The following is a 14,905-nucleotide window of genomic DNA, read 5'->3' as shown; positions in this document are numbered from 1 at the left end:
CCGCGGGAGCTCCAGCGCCCGCACCTGCTGAAATGTGGGAGCCCCGGGTGGGGGGAGGCGTTGCCAGGACGACCGAGGGGCGGGGTTTCGGCTTAAAGGAGCCCCCCCTCCCCGGGACGCGGGACAGCGCCCGCCCCCCGCGCACGTGCGCACGCCCGCTCCGGGGCTGGCTGGAGGGGGGCAGCCGAGCCGCGCCATTCCCCCGCCCCTCCGCACCCCAGCCCCTGCCGGGTGCCGGGGGGCCTGTCAGCCCCCGCCCCGCGGCCGCCGCCGCGTCTCCGGGTCCGGCTGGGTCGTTGATTCGCCCCGCAAACTTTGGGTCCAGCGCGGCGGGCCCGACCGCGCCGGCGGGGCTGCTGCCCCGCTCCCCCGGGCCCGGCGCGTCCTGCCCGCGGCTCCCGCGGGGCCCTGCGCGCGCGTCCCTGGGGAGGGGCGGGCTGGGGGCGCCCCCCGCGCCCCCTCCCGGGGCGGCCGGCTCTGCCGCCGTCGAGGCTGGGGAGGGGCCGCCCCGCTCCGCGCCGAGAACGCCGGCTCCTGCCCCTCCGCAGGGGGGCGCCGCGGGCCGTCGGCCGGGCCCCTCGGGGCTGTCTCCGGAGGCTCCCCGCCGCCTCGCTGCCCGCCGCCGCCCTGCCTCGCCCGCCCCCCGGCCCCGGCCTCGCGGTGGGGCCGCCGCCCTCCCGCCCCGTCCCCCGAGCTGCGTCCGGGCCCGCCCCCCGCCAGCGGCGCCCCGCGCCCCGGCTCCGTCCGTCGGGGCCGCCGGGGGCGTCTCTCTGGACGTTGAAGCTGACCCGGCGCCCCACTCCGCTGCCCCCCGTCTGCCGTCGCCCCCCGCCCGCCCGCCCGCCCGCGGCCGCCAGTCTCCGAGGGTCTCCCTGTGCATCTGGGGGTCTCTGGGATTCAGTTGTGCCCCCCATTTGTCTCGAAGTTATGGCATCCTCTCCCCCCAGTGTCCGGGGAGGCAGGGTCTCCTGCGAGGCTCCCCTCCGCGGGGGCGACGTGCCCCCACCCCGGCCGCGCGCGGCCCCTCCCGCGCTCCCGAGCGCCTCCCCGTCTCCGGCGGCTCCCGAGCCCCGCCCGCTGGGAGCCGCGGCCCGCCCGGGCTGCGGGGGCAATGCATTCTGGGACTTGTAGTCTCGGCAAGCAGGACGGCCGCCCCCGGGTCGAGGGCGAGAACTTCCTCTCCCAGAATGCCCCGCGAAGCGAGGCGCCGCGCCGTGGCTGGGCCGCGCCCCTGAACGCTCGTCACACCTTCTCAGGGACGTTTTTGGGCTTGGGGGCGGCTTTCCGAGGCCGAGAGGGAGGTGAGAGAATCCGCGCCTTCCCCTGATCTCCCAAACGTGGGGTCCACCCGCCTTCCAGCCACCTCCAGGCGTCCGCTGCCCCCCAGGGCCCAGCATGGGGGGTGCGGCCGGCCCCCCGCATTCCATGCCAGCCCGCCCGAGACGGCTCGCCAGTCGCCAGCACCCGGGGCCCTCAGCTCTTTTCTTTCTCTGGTGCCTTCCGGAGGGGCTCAAGCATGGGGTGCAGGTGCAGAAAACGGACTGCGTGCGCCCCGCATTTACATTTATGTAGTTGTGATTGTCGGGTTGGAGAAACGGGCAAGATGCCCCTCAGTGGGAGGCTCAAGGCAGGAGCGAGTCACTTAAGCTTTGTCAGGGTCTCCTGTTGGCTGAGAGTGTCGAGGAGGAAGCGGCGGAGGCAGCCCAGGGCAGTATTGCTCAGGTGAAGCCAAATGAAACCCGAGCTGGGTCAGGAACCTGGAGAAGGGGACGGATAGCAAAGTCTTTTTTTTTTTTTTTTTTTTGTGGGACCCTCGCCGGGCGGCCGGAAATTAAACCGGCGCTGCAGAGGCCGCGGGCAGCCTCGCAACCCAGCGCTCAACCGCTGTGCCACCAGGGGAGGCCCAGATAGCAAAGTCTTTAGGAGGGAGAATAGCCAAGTGTTTGTTGCGCCTTTGGTGCGTTCAAGTGTTTGAACTGACACAAAGACGTGTTCTCTGCCTGGAGAGGCTAATTATTGAGATGGGGAGCCCGGAAGAGTTGATTTTAGGGATGCTGCACTCCACTGGACACTGTTTATCTGAGGTGCTCCGAGTTGCTCATGGGACACGGTGGAGAGAGGTCTTCCTTTCTGTCCTAACCAGCTCTCCTGGCTTGAGAAGCAAACTTGAGAGATCCAGACTCAGCTCTATTTTCTGACGAGGCCAGAGTTATCTTGGCCTCCTTCAATCCCCTTCTCCAACCAGACTCAGGAATCCAGGCCTTGTTTTCTATCCTGGAGACCTTCCCAGTAATAAAGCAAGCAGTTTTTCTTTTATCTTTATATTGAGGTAAAAAAAAAAAAAAAACAACAACATTATGAATGTGGAAGTGGTCCCAAAGCTGTTTTCTCTGGTGCCTTCCAGAGGGGCTGCTTGGAACTAGAAGCTCCAGGGAATTAAAAAAAAATAAAATATATATTTATACATTTATATATATCACATTATGCGTGAGTCCCAGAGAAGCAAGCAGCAGCAGGAAGCAACTAGCACACAGAAACACCCCTGTATGTTCCATCCACTCACTCAAGCAGTGCAATTGTAACTACGGCAGCAACAGTTCCCCCCCACCCAACAACAAAAAAATTTTTTTAAGAACTTTCCCCACAGTCATGTTTGCCTTTGAGTTCAGGACTAAGAAAAAAAAAAAACATAACCCCTTGGCCAACGTTGCCTTTAAGGCCAGCAGTGGCCATTTTCTTTTCTCCCTACAGAGGAGGGACAAGCTACTTATAACACATAGGCTGGGGGACCTTCCCACAGCCCCTCACAAATACTTCAGGCCATTGTCTTCAAGATCATGTGGTTCTTTGTCAGCTTTTTTGATGCATCCCCCTGCCCCTTCTGCTAAAATGGCTTCTATGCAGTGGGTTTTTGTAAGCCAGGCAAAACTTCCGGACATGGCCAGCCAGGAGGAGGCCTGGGGACCTAGGGTCTGTGCTTGAAGCCTCCCGCCCATTGGAAATGATGGTCCTCCAGAGAGTGTTTTATTTTAACTTAAAGGGAGGTGCACTGTGCACTCCCCCTCCCCTGGGAGAAAGGGGGTCCAATCCATAGCTCCCTACCCCCACCCCCCCAAAAAACACACATACACACTAACTAAGGCACAGCCGGGGCGGGCAGGCATGCTTTGGCAAGGAGGCCCCCTGGGAGGCCCAGGGCATGAACAGCTGAAAAGAGGGGTGTGTGGCGTGGAGCTCAGCACCTTTGGAGGTAGGGGGGTGGGAGGAGAGAAGAAAGTCGTCTCAGGGCTCTGGAGGAGGAAGTCAGAAATCAGAGGAGGAGGCGGTCAGCAAACTGGCAGAGGAGAAAAAAGCTACGAAGATCCACCAGGAGACAAAAAGCAGAACCAGTGGAAGAGAAGTGGAGGGGAAATAGTAACAGGCCGGAGGCCACCCTGGATCTCAGGTCACCGGGCAAAACAGGGAGGCAAGGAGAGAACTCCAGAAAGGAGGGAAGCGAGCAGAGGCGTGGGAAAAGGAGAGAGAGGGGGAGACAGAAAGAGGACATCAAACTCAGGAAAGCCAACTCAGGAGAAGAATAAAGGTGGAGGGAGCCAGGATCCCAGGGCCTGGCCTCAGACCCTGACAAACACCAGGTGGGCCGAGTGCACCAGGTCAGCCACATAGGCCAGCAGGTTGATGGCGGTGAGGATGGCCACGGCTAGGCGGCGGTCCCAGTTGCACACGTAGTACGTGTGGCTTGTGCCACAGCTCCTGTCGTTGGACCGCCATGGCTGACCGCCGTACTTCTCATCAAATTGGTAGAGGGGCCAGAGGACCAGGGCGATGGCGTAGAAGAGGACGGAGAGCAGGGCCAGCCCGGACAAGAAGGTGGGGAAGGGGGTGGGCAGCATGTTGGTGCACTCCCCCAGGTTCAGCAGGATCGCCACGGCGGCCAGGATGAAGCAGATGGCGTAGATGGCCACACACCACTCCAGGGCTGGTTGGTGCTGGTACAGCCTGGAGCCGCTGATGAAGGCGAAGATGACGCAGGCCACGAAGGTCTCCAGCACCTTGAGCAGCCCTGGCACGGTGGCCATGTAGCCGGTGATCTCGCCGGGCCTTGCCCGGGTCCAGGCCACCTCAGTGGCATAAGCCACGCAGGCAATGCACGAGAAGACGGTGGCGGCGATGGCATGGTCCCGGGAGCGGCCATGTGACAGGAACTGGACGTAGGTGGTAGGGTAGATGATAGAAGACGAGAGGCAGAAGAGGGTGGCATAGCAGGCGTAGGTGATGGGGAAGTTGCGCCAGGACAGGGGGAAGCGGGCCTGGAGACCCCCTAGCTCCACCATGAGGATGACCAGGGTCACGGCAAAGCAGAAGCACCAGGTGAACATGGACCAGTTGCCCATGGGCCCTATCCAGGCACCCACGCTGGCCACCAGTGAGAAGGCCACACAGGTGGACAGCAACTGCAGCAGGCGGAGGAGACCCAGGGGCTGCGTCAGGGCCCGAGGGGACCCCACGATAGTCGGGCCTGAGGATGTCGTGGTGGTCGTGACGGTGCGGGTCACTGTCACCGGCATGGCTGGAGGGAGGGGAAGAACAGGTCCTAAGAAGATTCCCAGGGGAGAAGGCAGGCAACCCCCCCACCTCCCTTAGGGGAACAAAGTCACCCGGACTCTAGCTGGATTGAGGGGAGGAGGCCCCCAGTCTGCAAGCTTGAATAGCGGCAGGCCTCTGGATAGTAGTCACCATTCCTCCCCACCCAAGTCAGCACTCAGTAGTCAGGCCCCTGTCTCGCCTTCCCAAACAATCCTTTCTCTCCCAGTAAACCCACCTGTCCTTCTGCCCACTCTGCACACTCAGCGTCTCAAGACTGCTCCAAAGCATCCCCTCCCTGGTATCCCATAAGCTCTTAAAAACCCCCTCCCTCTGGGTACCCACAGCTCTGCACCCCACACCCTGCACCCAACTTCCTTCTTTTACCTCAAGGGCCTAGGCATTGCCAACCCCCACCCAAACATTCAAGTGTTCACCCTCCATGAGTGCACATTCTGGGGGCCACACATCTGTTCAGAACTTCCAAGTCCCCAGCTTGTCTCCTGTCTGAGCATCACATTGCTCCCAGCTTCTGGAAGACTATGTGCTTCCCACTCCCCCTGCTGGGATGGGGTTAGCCCCCTCTGCTGTCAGCAGCCCCCTTCCTCTGCCCATTCCCCCCTCAAGGTCGAGAGTGGGCCTGCACCCTCCAGTGCACCCACCATCTGGGATGTAGGCCTGGTGGCTCAACTTCCGCCTCTCTACAGCCCCTCCCCCCAGGAGCCAACCCCCTTCAGAACCCAACCAGCTAGTTCCCCAACTTCAGAGGATCTCAGCTGCCCCGATTCCTCACTGGCCTGTGCTCAGCTTGCCCCCACCCCCCAAGTCCCGAGCCTGGTAGGTTCTGTTACAGTTTCAGAGCCCAGGATCCTGGGGCAATCTCCTTGAACTTGCCCACAGCCCTGCTCTGGGCACCAGCTGCTGGTCCTAAAGGCCCTCAGGAATGCTGCGTCCAGTCTCCACACCTGACCAGGGGTCCTCCCTCGGGCCCCCAGACACCTAATCCCTTAATCACTACCCCTCATGAACTCAGAAGACCTTTCTTAGCCGTGGGGAGGAATACCTCCTTCCAGGGCGGGGCACACAAGAGGCAGCAGCTGGGCAGGCTGGAGCTTCTCCCTGCGGTCTGGTGGTCCAGCCAAGCGTCTTCCTCAGACACCCACCTCCCCGTGCTCTCCTCGGACCCAAGCGACCAGGCACTTCTGCCCCCCACCCCCAGCCAGCCAGGTACCCCCCTCCGCTCCTCTCTCACGCCCGGGAGGGCGTCCAGGCCCTCAGCACCCCCTCCCTCAGGTCCCGGAGATCAGCCCCAGCGCCTCGGATCTCCCCAGTCTCCCCGGATCCGGGAGACCCAACCTGCTGCCACTCACCTGCGGCCTCGGCTGAGGGCCCCGGCGGGGAGGGGAGAGCGCGGGCTGGGGCGGCGGCGGCTCACGGCGGGCACCCGGCCGACGGCGCTAGGGCACAGGGGAGAGGACGTCAGCTCCGGCCCGGGCCGCGCTCCGCCCTCCGGCCCGCCGGGCGCCCGGACCGGCGTGGAGGCCCCGCCGGGGGCTCCGCGCGCCCAGCCCGGGGTCCGGAGGGCCCCAGGGGCCGCCCCTCGCGGTCCGCACCCGCCGCGGGCAGGCGGCTGGGGGCGGCGCGGCCCGGGCCGGGGCGGCTGGGGGCGGCGGCCGCGGGGCGGGAGGCGGCGGCCCCGGCCTTATAAGGCCCGAAGCCGGCGCGGCCGGGCGGAATGTGCGGAGCCCTGGAGGCGGCGCCGGGCCCCGCGCGGGGACTTCAGAATTGGGGGAGCCGCGGAGTCCCGCACCCTGGTCCTGGGGAAGCCCGCGTTTCTGGGACCCTGGCACGAGTCTGGGGCGCCTCGGGAGGGTCTGGGCCGCCCGGCCCCGCCCCCCGGTCTCGGAGGAAGGACGCGCAGGGAGCCACGAACCCGGGGTCACCGGCGGAGGCGCGCCCCCGGGCGCTGAAGCTGTGCCAGCCCGGGCTCCGGGCCAGCGGGAAGCGGCCACACCTCGCACCCCTCCCGGAGGCAGCGTGGGCTCCCCGGCGCCGGGGGTGCCGCGCGGGAAGCTGTCACCGGCCCCCGGGGGTCCGTTAGGAGGAAGCCGCGCGGAGGGCGGGGCGGGGCCTCGCTCGGGGCTCGCGGCGGGCGGGCTCGCGGGGACCACCGGCGAGAAGGGGTCTCCACCCCGAGCCCCCCCCCCACCCCCGCCGGCGCCTGAGGTCAGAGCTCAGGAATGCACGACCTGGGAGGGAGGGGGAGGGGGGCCAGCGAGCGCCTCTTCCGCTCGGCCAGCTCGGCACCCCCTCCCCGGCCACACCCCAGTGCTCCCTCCTCCCGCTCACTTCCAACACACCCATCTCCCGCCGGCTCCGCAGAGCTCCCCTGCCCTCCACGCCCGGGAGCGCTGCTGGGGGCCCGCCCCCCCCCCCGCTTCCCAGCTCTGTCCTCACTTTGGGGGGACAGCTGCGGGGTGTCAGCCACGCACGGCCCAGGCGCGCACACGCGCCGCCTTTCCAGTCCGAAGTTCGACTTCGGTCCCCTAGAGGGGGAGGAGGCCGCCGGCAGCTCCCAGCCGCTCTCCGCCGGCGGGCCTCCAGCTCCAAGGCGTGCCCCCCAGGACCCACATTCAGACTCCCGCCCGGGCAGCCCCAGGCCCCGGCGTCCTGTCCCGCCCCGCACGGACGCGCGAGTCCAGGCCCCAGCCCCTGCTCCCCAGACCGGGCGTCCCGGCCCCAGCCTGCTCCCTCGGCCGGGCCAGACCCCAGCCCCCGTCCCCCGGAGCCCAGGCGCAGCCCCGCCGCGTTCAGGGCGCGACCGGCGGGGCGCGCACCAGCCCCCGCTCCCGAGCCCGCTCCGGCCCGGCCCGGCCCGGCCTTCCAGGGACGCAGACACGGATTCCCGCCCCATCCCCCGCGGCTTTCGGGAGCCCGGGCCGCCTTCCCCCGCGGGGTCCCGCAGCCTCACCTACGCGGCCCGCGCACCGGCAGGAGGGACCAGGAGGGACGGCGGCAGCTGCGCGCGGACCGCGGGGGCTGCGGCCGGGTGGGGTGGGCGGCTCCGGGGGGCGGGGGCGGGGCGGGGCCGAGTCCCGGCTGGCGCTTGGGGCGCGGGCCCGGCCGCCTCCCCCGGCGGGGGCTCCCCCAGCCCCGCCCCGGGTGGGGCCGAGACGAGGCCCCCCACCCCCCCCCACCCCGCGCGGGCGCAGCTCCCGGCGCCGGGTGGGCGCGGAGGGCTGAGGTCACCGTTGTCCTGGTGACAAAACAGGAAGACACAACAGCCGAAGGGGGGCCGGGGGCTGCCTCCCGCCCCGCCCCCGCAGCTCCGCGGGGCCGGCGTTGCCATGCCAACCCGCCCGCCGGGCGTTTGTTTGGGACGGCGGCGCCCCCAGCCCGGGCCGCCCTAGACGCCCCCGCTCTCTCCTCGCTCCTGCCCGCCGCCCTCCTCGTCTGCTCCCGCCCTGCTCTGGGGGGTCGCGTCTGGACGGCAGACTGTTGGGGGGTGCGGCCTCGGGTTATGGGGGGACGGTGGACGAGGGTACCTGGGCCCTGCAAGAGGAAGGGTGTCCTGGGCTGCGGGCCCCGCCTCCGCCCCGGGAGGAGCGCGAGGCTCCCTGCCCGGGGGACCTGGGGGAGGGGCAAATGGGGCCGCATCCTCCCTGAGCTGGGGTTGGGGCGCCCAGGAGTGGGGCGCGGGACTGCTGGGTCCCAGCTGTGCCCGTAGACGGAGGCGTGGGGGGGGGTCAGCAAATGCCCCGGCGTCCAGGGCGGTGGGGGTCAGGGGCACGGACCCCCGGGGTCCACAGGATGCCGGGGGCGGGGTGGGGGCCGAGGCTCGGCTCCAGGAGCCCTCGCTGCTCAGCCTCAGGGTTTCCAGCGCAGATGTGGCCGCCAGCCTCGTCTCCTGGGTCTGGCCGAGCTATTTCTGGCCCGCATTCCTGGCTCCCAGATGAGGGAGGGGCTCCCTGAGCTTAATGAGGACGCGCCGGGGGCCAGGAACTCCGGGTTCCAGGCTGCAGCCCGGGGCGCCGGGACGCCCGCCGGGCCCCCCAATAGGCGGCGGTGGGGCGGAGGGACTGCGGGTCCCTGCGGGTGGGGCGGCCCCCGAAACCCATCGGCGGAGCCGGGAAGCTAGCGGGAGGCGACGCTGGGGGTGCCGGGCCCCGGGAGGGCGGGGCGGGCGGCGGGACTCGGGGTGCCTCCCGCCGGCCGAGCTCACTCACCCCTCTCTGCAGTCGTCCCCTGCGAGGCCTCACTGGCCGCGGCCGCCGGGCGGGGCCTGGCGGCGGCTGCGGCTGCTCCGCGGCGCTGAGCTAACGGGTCCTGGGCGCCCTCCAGGCGACAACGGAGGAGGCTTGGAGGCCGAGTCCTGGGGTGTCAGCACGCGCGACGCGAGGCGGGGGTGGGGGTCCGCAGGGGTCCGCGAGCTCCTCCGCCCGGGCTACGTGCCCTACGGAGGTGGGAGGGGCGGGTGGAGGCCGCGCTCTGCAAAAGTGGGGGTAGGGGTGGGGTGGGAGGGATGAGGAGCTCAAAGGCCCACATCTGTGTCCCTGCAAAGGAGTAGCCACAGACCCTCTGTGCTTCTGCGACCTGCCAGGGGAGGGGGTCTCGACTCCTGAATGAGGGGCCACCCGAGGACGCAGAGTGTCGGGAGGGTCCCTGAGGACGTTGCCAAGTTCTGCCCCCACATCTCCTGGGGCACTGTGTAGCCGCAGCCGCCTGGTCCCACAGCCCGCAACAGCCCCTCTCTGCCTGACCGGGAAGAGGCACACTTGAGATATCCCATCCTTCCCGGGAGCCCTACACACACACAGCTCACTAAGTTGTGGCCTCTGTGGCCAGTGTTTGTTCCTAGGCACCGGAACCCCAAAACCACGGAGTTCAGGGTTGGGGCAACAGAAGCAAACATTTACAGCCTGAGTCATCCGCCGGGTGTGACACCTTGGACTTTCCAGGTGTGTGTAATCTGACAGGCGTCTGTGCTGAGGCAGCCACTCTCCTACCTGGCTCTGTCGCCTCCACTCAAACAGGCGGTGCCTCTGTTCCCTGAGGCTGGAGGCTTTGGGGACCTGGATCCACAGGCCCTCCCATTGACTTCCTCATAAACCGTCGCCCTTGATCAGAAGCGATACTGTGTGGGTAAACTTGCCGGTGAATAGGACCATTCAGCGTGCACACAGATGCAGCTCTTGGCAGACATGTGAAAGGCAGGGAAAGCAAATACCCCAGAGTTCAGTATTCCAGGGAGGAAAAAGTCACTGGCCAGTCCATGATGGAGAGGTCCTGTGTAATCCCCCGCCGCCCAGGTAAGCGGCTGATCTCCCACACCATGCACCGCTGGCTGCTGCCCGGAGGTGGACATTTGACAGGTCACAGCTGCTAAGCTTCTATCTGGCTCTGTTGAACAAGCAATGTGAGGCCGGGGAGCTACTGAGGGGTCACTGACCCTTCCAGAATGACTTACTAGCATGGAAATTTGGGGGGAGAGGTCACTTACCATGCATCTTGTCAACTGTTTTTCACTCCCAACATGCCCAACACCAAATGTGTGTTTTGTTTTGTTTTTCACACTAAGAGTCAGTTCTCCAGCCCTTGGGGCTCCAACAGAGTGTCCATTCTGAATGTGGATACACAACCACCAGCACATGCTCTCACACCCCACGGGGTAAGGGTCTCTTTCCACAGGACTGCCCCCCACTTCAGAGTCTAATCGCTAGTGCCAGGCCTCAGGGGCTTCTGCCACTCAGCTAGAAATCAGGGGTTCCTAGGAGCCGCTCCTCGGGTTCCTAATTTGCCGGAATGACTCACAGAACTCAGGAGAGCGCTGCACTGTGCATTACTGATTTATTACAAAGGATACACAGTCAAATAGGAGAGAAGCACTGGGCAAGGGCTGGGGGAAGGAGACAGAACTTCCATGTCCTCCGGGCGCTTTAGCATGGAGCACCTTGATGCTTTCACCCACCTGCAAGTCCCCTGAGACTTGGTTAGCGTTTTTTACTGAAGTTCCTTTATGTAGACACAGCGGATTGAATATTGGCCCTAGGTGACTAAGTTATTCATTCGGACTAAAAGTCCCAGCCCTCTAATCCTATGACTGATCCCTCTATTGAAATGGACACCCCCTCCTTGGTCTATGACTACAACACTGTTTTGTTCTCTACCACCTCCTGGTCACTTACCCTCACTTTCCACATAGTTTCTGGAATTCTCTAAAGGGTTTCCCAGCCAACATGCTATGGACAGGTCATAGGTGGGCCATGAGGATCAATATACCCTCAGCAGGGTGCTCTGGATGCCACAGGCTTGCCCTTCAACCTTAGAGCACTGCCAAAATACTGTGGTGTTGGGGCCTCCCCAGTGGCTCAAGAGGTTAAGCACCGCACTGTGAATCAATTCGCAGCTACTTGATCCCCCAGCACCAGTTCGATCCCCCAGCATGAGTTCGAATCCCCTGGCCAGCCAGGGAGCAACCCACACCTCCAGCCAGCCAGGGAGCAGCCCACATGGTGCATCAGACCTCTCCTGACTGACCCGCTGCTCCCCTTGGCAGTGTACTTCGGTCAATCTGCCTGTTCTGTTCCTTACTCTGTCTCTGGTAAATCCTCTTACCTCCCGCATCCCTGGCTTGTACCCCAGCTCTTGTATGCATAAATAAATAAATCTTTAAAAAAAATACTGCTGTGTTTTCGTTCATCCAGGGACATAGACGTGGTTGGGAGGCACCTATTTCAAAGATCTGAAGCATCAACATTACTCGGCACTCATCCATTCACTCAGCTCTCTGGAATCAGTCACTCCTATCACATCGCTTTCTCAGCAACTTCCTCAGGACTTTTTCACGATCCCCAGCCCCCTTTTCTTCACTTCCCTCCTGTTAAGGTCAGAATCTATGACCAATCATTTCACTGACACTCTTGCCATATTAGGGTAACTTTTTTAAAAAATTATTTATTCATGCAAGAGCTGAGGAGTAGGTCAGAAGTGCAAGGGGTGAGAGGATCCACCAGAGACACAGTAAGGAGCAGAACAGGTGGATCTACTGAAATCCACTGCTGAGGGAAGCAGCGGGAGACAGGAGAGGTCTGCTGTGCCACATGGGTAGCTCCCTGGCCAGGGATCAAATCAGGGATACAGGTGGTAATAACCCCTACCTACCAGGGAGGCCCTTTTTATTTTTTTTTTTTAAGATTTATTTATTTATTTATACAAGCACTGGGTACAGTCAGAAGCGCAGGAGGGTGAGAGAATTCACCAGAGCCAGAGCAGAGCAGGCAGAAGGACCGAGGTACACTGCTGAGGGTAGCAGCGGGCGGCAGGAGAGGTCTGCGCGTCATGTGGGTCCCTCCTCCGGTGGCCAGGGAGCAGCCGGGGATCAAACCGGCGCTGCAGAGGCTGCGGGCAGCTTCGCAACCCAGCGCTCAACCACTGCACCACCGGGGAGGCCCCCCTTTTATTCTTAAATACATCCTTCTCCTAGCTTTATGACAGCTACTGCAATTCTTCTTTTTGGATAGTCAGTATCTTATACTCAGAGAATATTTCATTGGCTTTTAAGGAAAGGATAGTTATCTTTAATTGAGATAAATACATGTAACACAAAATTCACCTTTGTGACCATTTTTAACTGCACAGTTCTGTGGCATCAAGTACTCTCCACACCATGACCCTATGACAGGAGACAGGAGAGGTCTGCTGCACCATGTGGGCAGCTCCCTGGCCGGGAATCAAACTTGTGTTGCAGAGGCTGCATCTCAACCCCTTGTGCCACCAGCGAGGCCCCTGCTTTGGTTCTTTATAATCCACATGAGTGAAATCTTCCAGTGTGTCTTTCTCCTGACTTAATTTGCTTAGCATCATCCATTCTGCTTCCTTCCATGCTGTCACAAATGACAAGATTTCACTTTTTTTTTTTTTTTTTTTTAGTTGTTGAGCAGTACCCCATTGTGTGTGTGCCACATCTTCTTGATCCACTTGTGTGTTTCTGAGCACTTAAGTGTGTCCACAGCGTGGCTGTTGTAAATAGTTCTGTAGCGACCACAGAGTGCCTGCATCCCTCTGAATCAGGGTCTTGCTCTTCTTGGGGTAGATACCTAGGAGTGGGATTTCTGGATCATATGGTAGATCTATTTTTAATATTTTGAGAAACTGCTGTACTGCAAACCTTCCTGTTTTATAGGAATGAAATTCTGATACATGCCACAGCACAGATGAATCTTAAAAAACATTATGCTAAGTGAAATAAGCCAGGCTCAAAACTATACAGACTGTATGATTCCATTTTGATGATGTGCCTAGAGAGATAATTTCATAAACATATAATAGAGGGCCTCCCCGGTGGCGCAGCGGTTGAGCGCTGGGTTGCGAAGCTGCCCGCGGCCTCTGCGGCGCAGGTTCGATCCCCGGCTGCTCCCCGGCCACCGGAGGAGGATCCCACATGGCGCGCAGACCTCTCCTGCCGCCCGCTGCTCCCCTCAGCAGTGTACTTCGGTCCTTCTGCCTGCTCTGCTCCCCGCTCTGGCTCTGGTGAATTCTCTCACCCTCCCGCGCTTCTGACTGTACCCAGTGCATGTATAAACAAAACAAACAAACAAATATAATAAAAAATAAATAAATAAAAACATGCCTCTATTAAAAAAAAAAAAAAAAACATATAATAGAAACTAGAACAGTGATTACCAGGGCCTGGGCGGAGGGGAAATGGGAGGTAGCATTTAGTGGATACAGACTTTTAGTTTGGGTTGATGAAAAAATTCTGGAGATGGATAGTGTGAGGATGACATTATGACATCAGCGGGAATGTAATTAATGCCACCGAATTTTACAGTCAAGAATGGTTAAAATAGGGCTTCCCTGGTGGCCTAGGGGTTAAGTCTCAGCACTATCACCCCTACCGCCTGATCCCCGACCAGGGAGCCCACCCACATATGGCGCAGCAGACCTCTCCTGTCTCCCTGCTGCTCCCCTCGGCAGTGGATTTCAGTAGATCTGCCTGTTCTGCTTCCCACTCTGTCTCTGGTGAATCCTCTTAGCCCTGCACCTCTGGCCTGCACCCCAGTTCTTGTATGCATAAATAAATGAATCTTTAACAACAAAAAAAGTAAGTACACCTGTCCAGGTTATCTGAATGTTCTTAAAAGTTATCTAATCACTGGGCCAAGTATCAACCTTTGGACTTAAATTAGTAAAAGGTAAAAAAATTTAACATCCAGCTTCTCAGTCCCACCAACTCTTACAGGGCAGCCCTGAAATAAAATGGGTTGTCTGGCTGTGGGTCCTCACCCGTGTACTTAAAAGGGACTTATTAATACTCCACTGCAGGCACACACAAAAGGTTAACAAAAGGTTTATTTACAAGGGAAGGGGAAATAAGGAAGTGTACAACTCAGGGAGAAAATAGGGAAATAAAGTCTTAAATGCGTCCTGCCCATTCCACCGACCTGGAATCCCAATGGCACTCTGAGAGCTGGCCGTCAGCCAAGAGCCTTGAAGCCAAAAAGCCCCCCCAAGACCCACATGTCTGGTTTTATACCAAACCTGGCTGCTTAACTCCAACCTCAGGTCACAGCAATCTTCCCTTTGGTGGTGATGGGATGTGTCTTTCCCAATGTCCTGATGGCTTTGGTCTGGAGTGGGGGTGGCGTCCACAAAGCCTGTATAGAATTAGCCGAGGACATCCTTTCTCCCTAACAGCCACATTTTGAGCACTCAGGGTGTCTCTCCCTGAACTCCAGAGCAATACATCACACCCAAGTAGACTTTATTCCAGGAAGCAAGGAAGGCTAATATTTGGAGACCATTTATGAGCTTTATCATATTAACAGAGCAAAGTAGAAAAAAAAATATGCAGTCATCCCATATATACTAAGAGTACTTGAAAAAAATGTAATGCCTATACCTATTTTTTTCACAATTTAAAAGGACGGTTTCAGGGCCTCCCCGGTGGCGCAGTTGGTTGAGCGCAGTGCGGTGAAGCTGTCCGCAGCCTCTGCAGCACCCGGTTCGATTCCTGACCAGCCAGGGATATAACACATGGCGAGGCAGACCTCTCCTATCTTGCCCGCTGCTCCCCTCAGCAGTGTTTTCAGTCCATCTGCCAGTTCTGCTCGCTACTCTGTCTCTGGTGAATTCTCTCACCTTCCCGAGCCTCTGGTCTATACCCCTGTTCTAGTATAAATAAAAATCAATCTTGAAAAAAAAGGACAGGTTCATTAGGAAAAGAAAAGAAGGGGACTCTTGCATAGACCCAGTGGGTAGAGAAAAAAGCTACCTATTCATATATTTTTCAAAAACACAGGGCCTCCCTGGTGACGCAGGG

General features: G+C 60.8%; 1 protein-coding gene across 1 annotated transcript; it reads right to left on the bottom strand.

Moving 5' to 3' along the window:
- Positions 1-3,614: 3,614 nt before the first annotated feature.
- MYADM (myeloid associated differentiation marker) lies at positions 3,615-4,568 on the bottom strand (the record flags this gene model as incomplete). Its single annotated transcript, XM_084257766.1, has 1 exon — positions 3,615-4,568. The coding sequence occupies one exon, from the start codon at positions 4,566-4,568 to the stop codon at positions 3,615-3,617; it is 954 nt and encodes a 317-aa protein (XP_084113892.1).
- Positions 4,569-14,905: the final 10,337 nt, after the last annotated feature.

Source organism: Talpa europaea (assembly GCF_964194135.1).
Source record: "Talpa europaea genome assembly, chromosome: 16".
NCBI lineage: Eukaryota > Metazoa > Chordata > Mammalia > Eulipotyphla > Talpidae > Talpa > Talpa europaea.
Note: the sequence above shows the minus strand (reverse complement) of the source record. Positions and strands in the feature narration are given on the sequence as shown.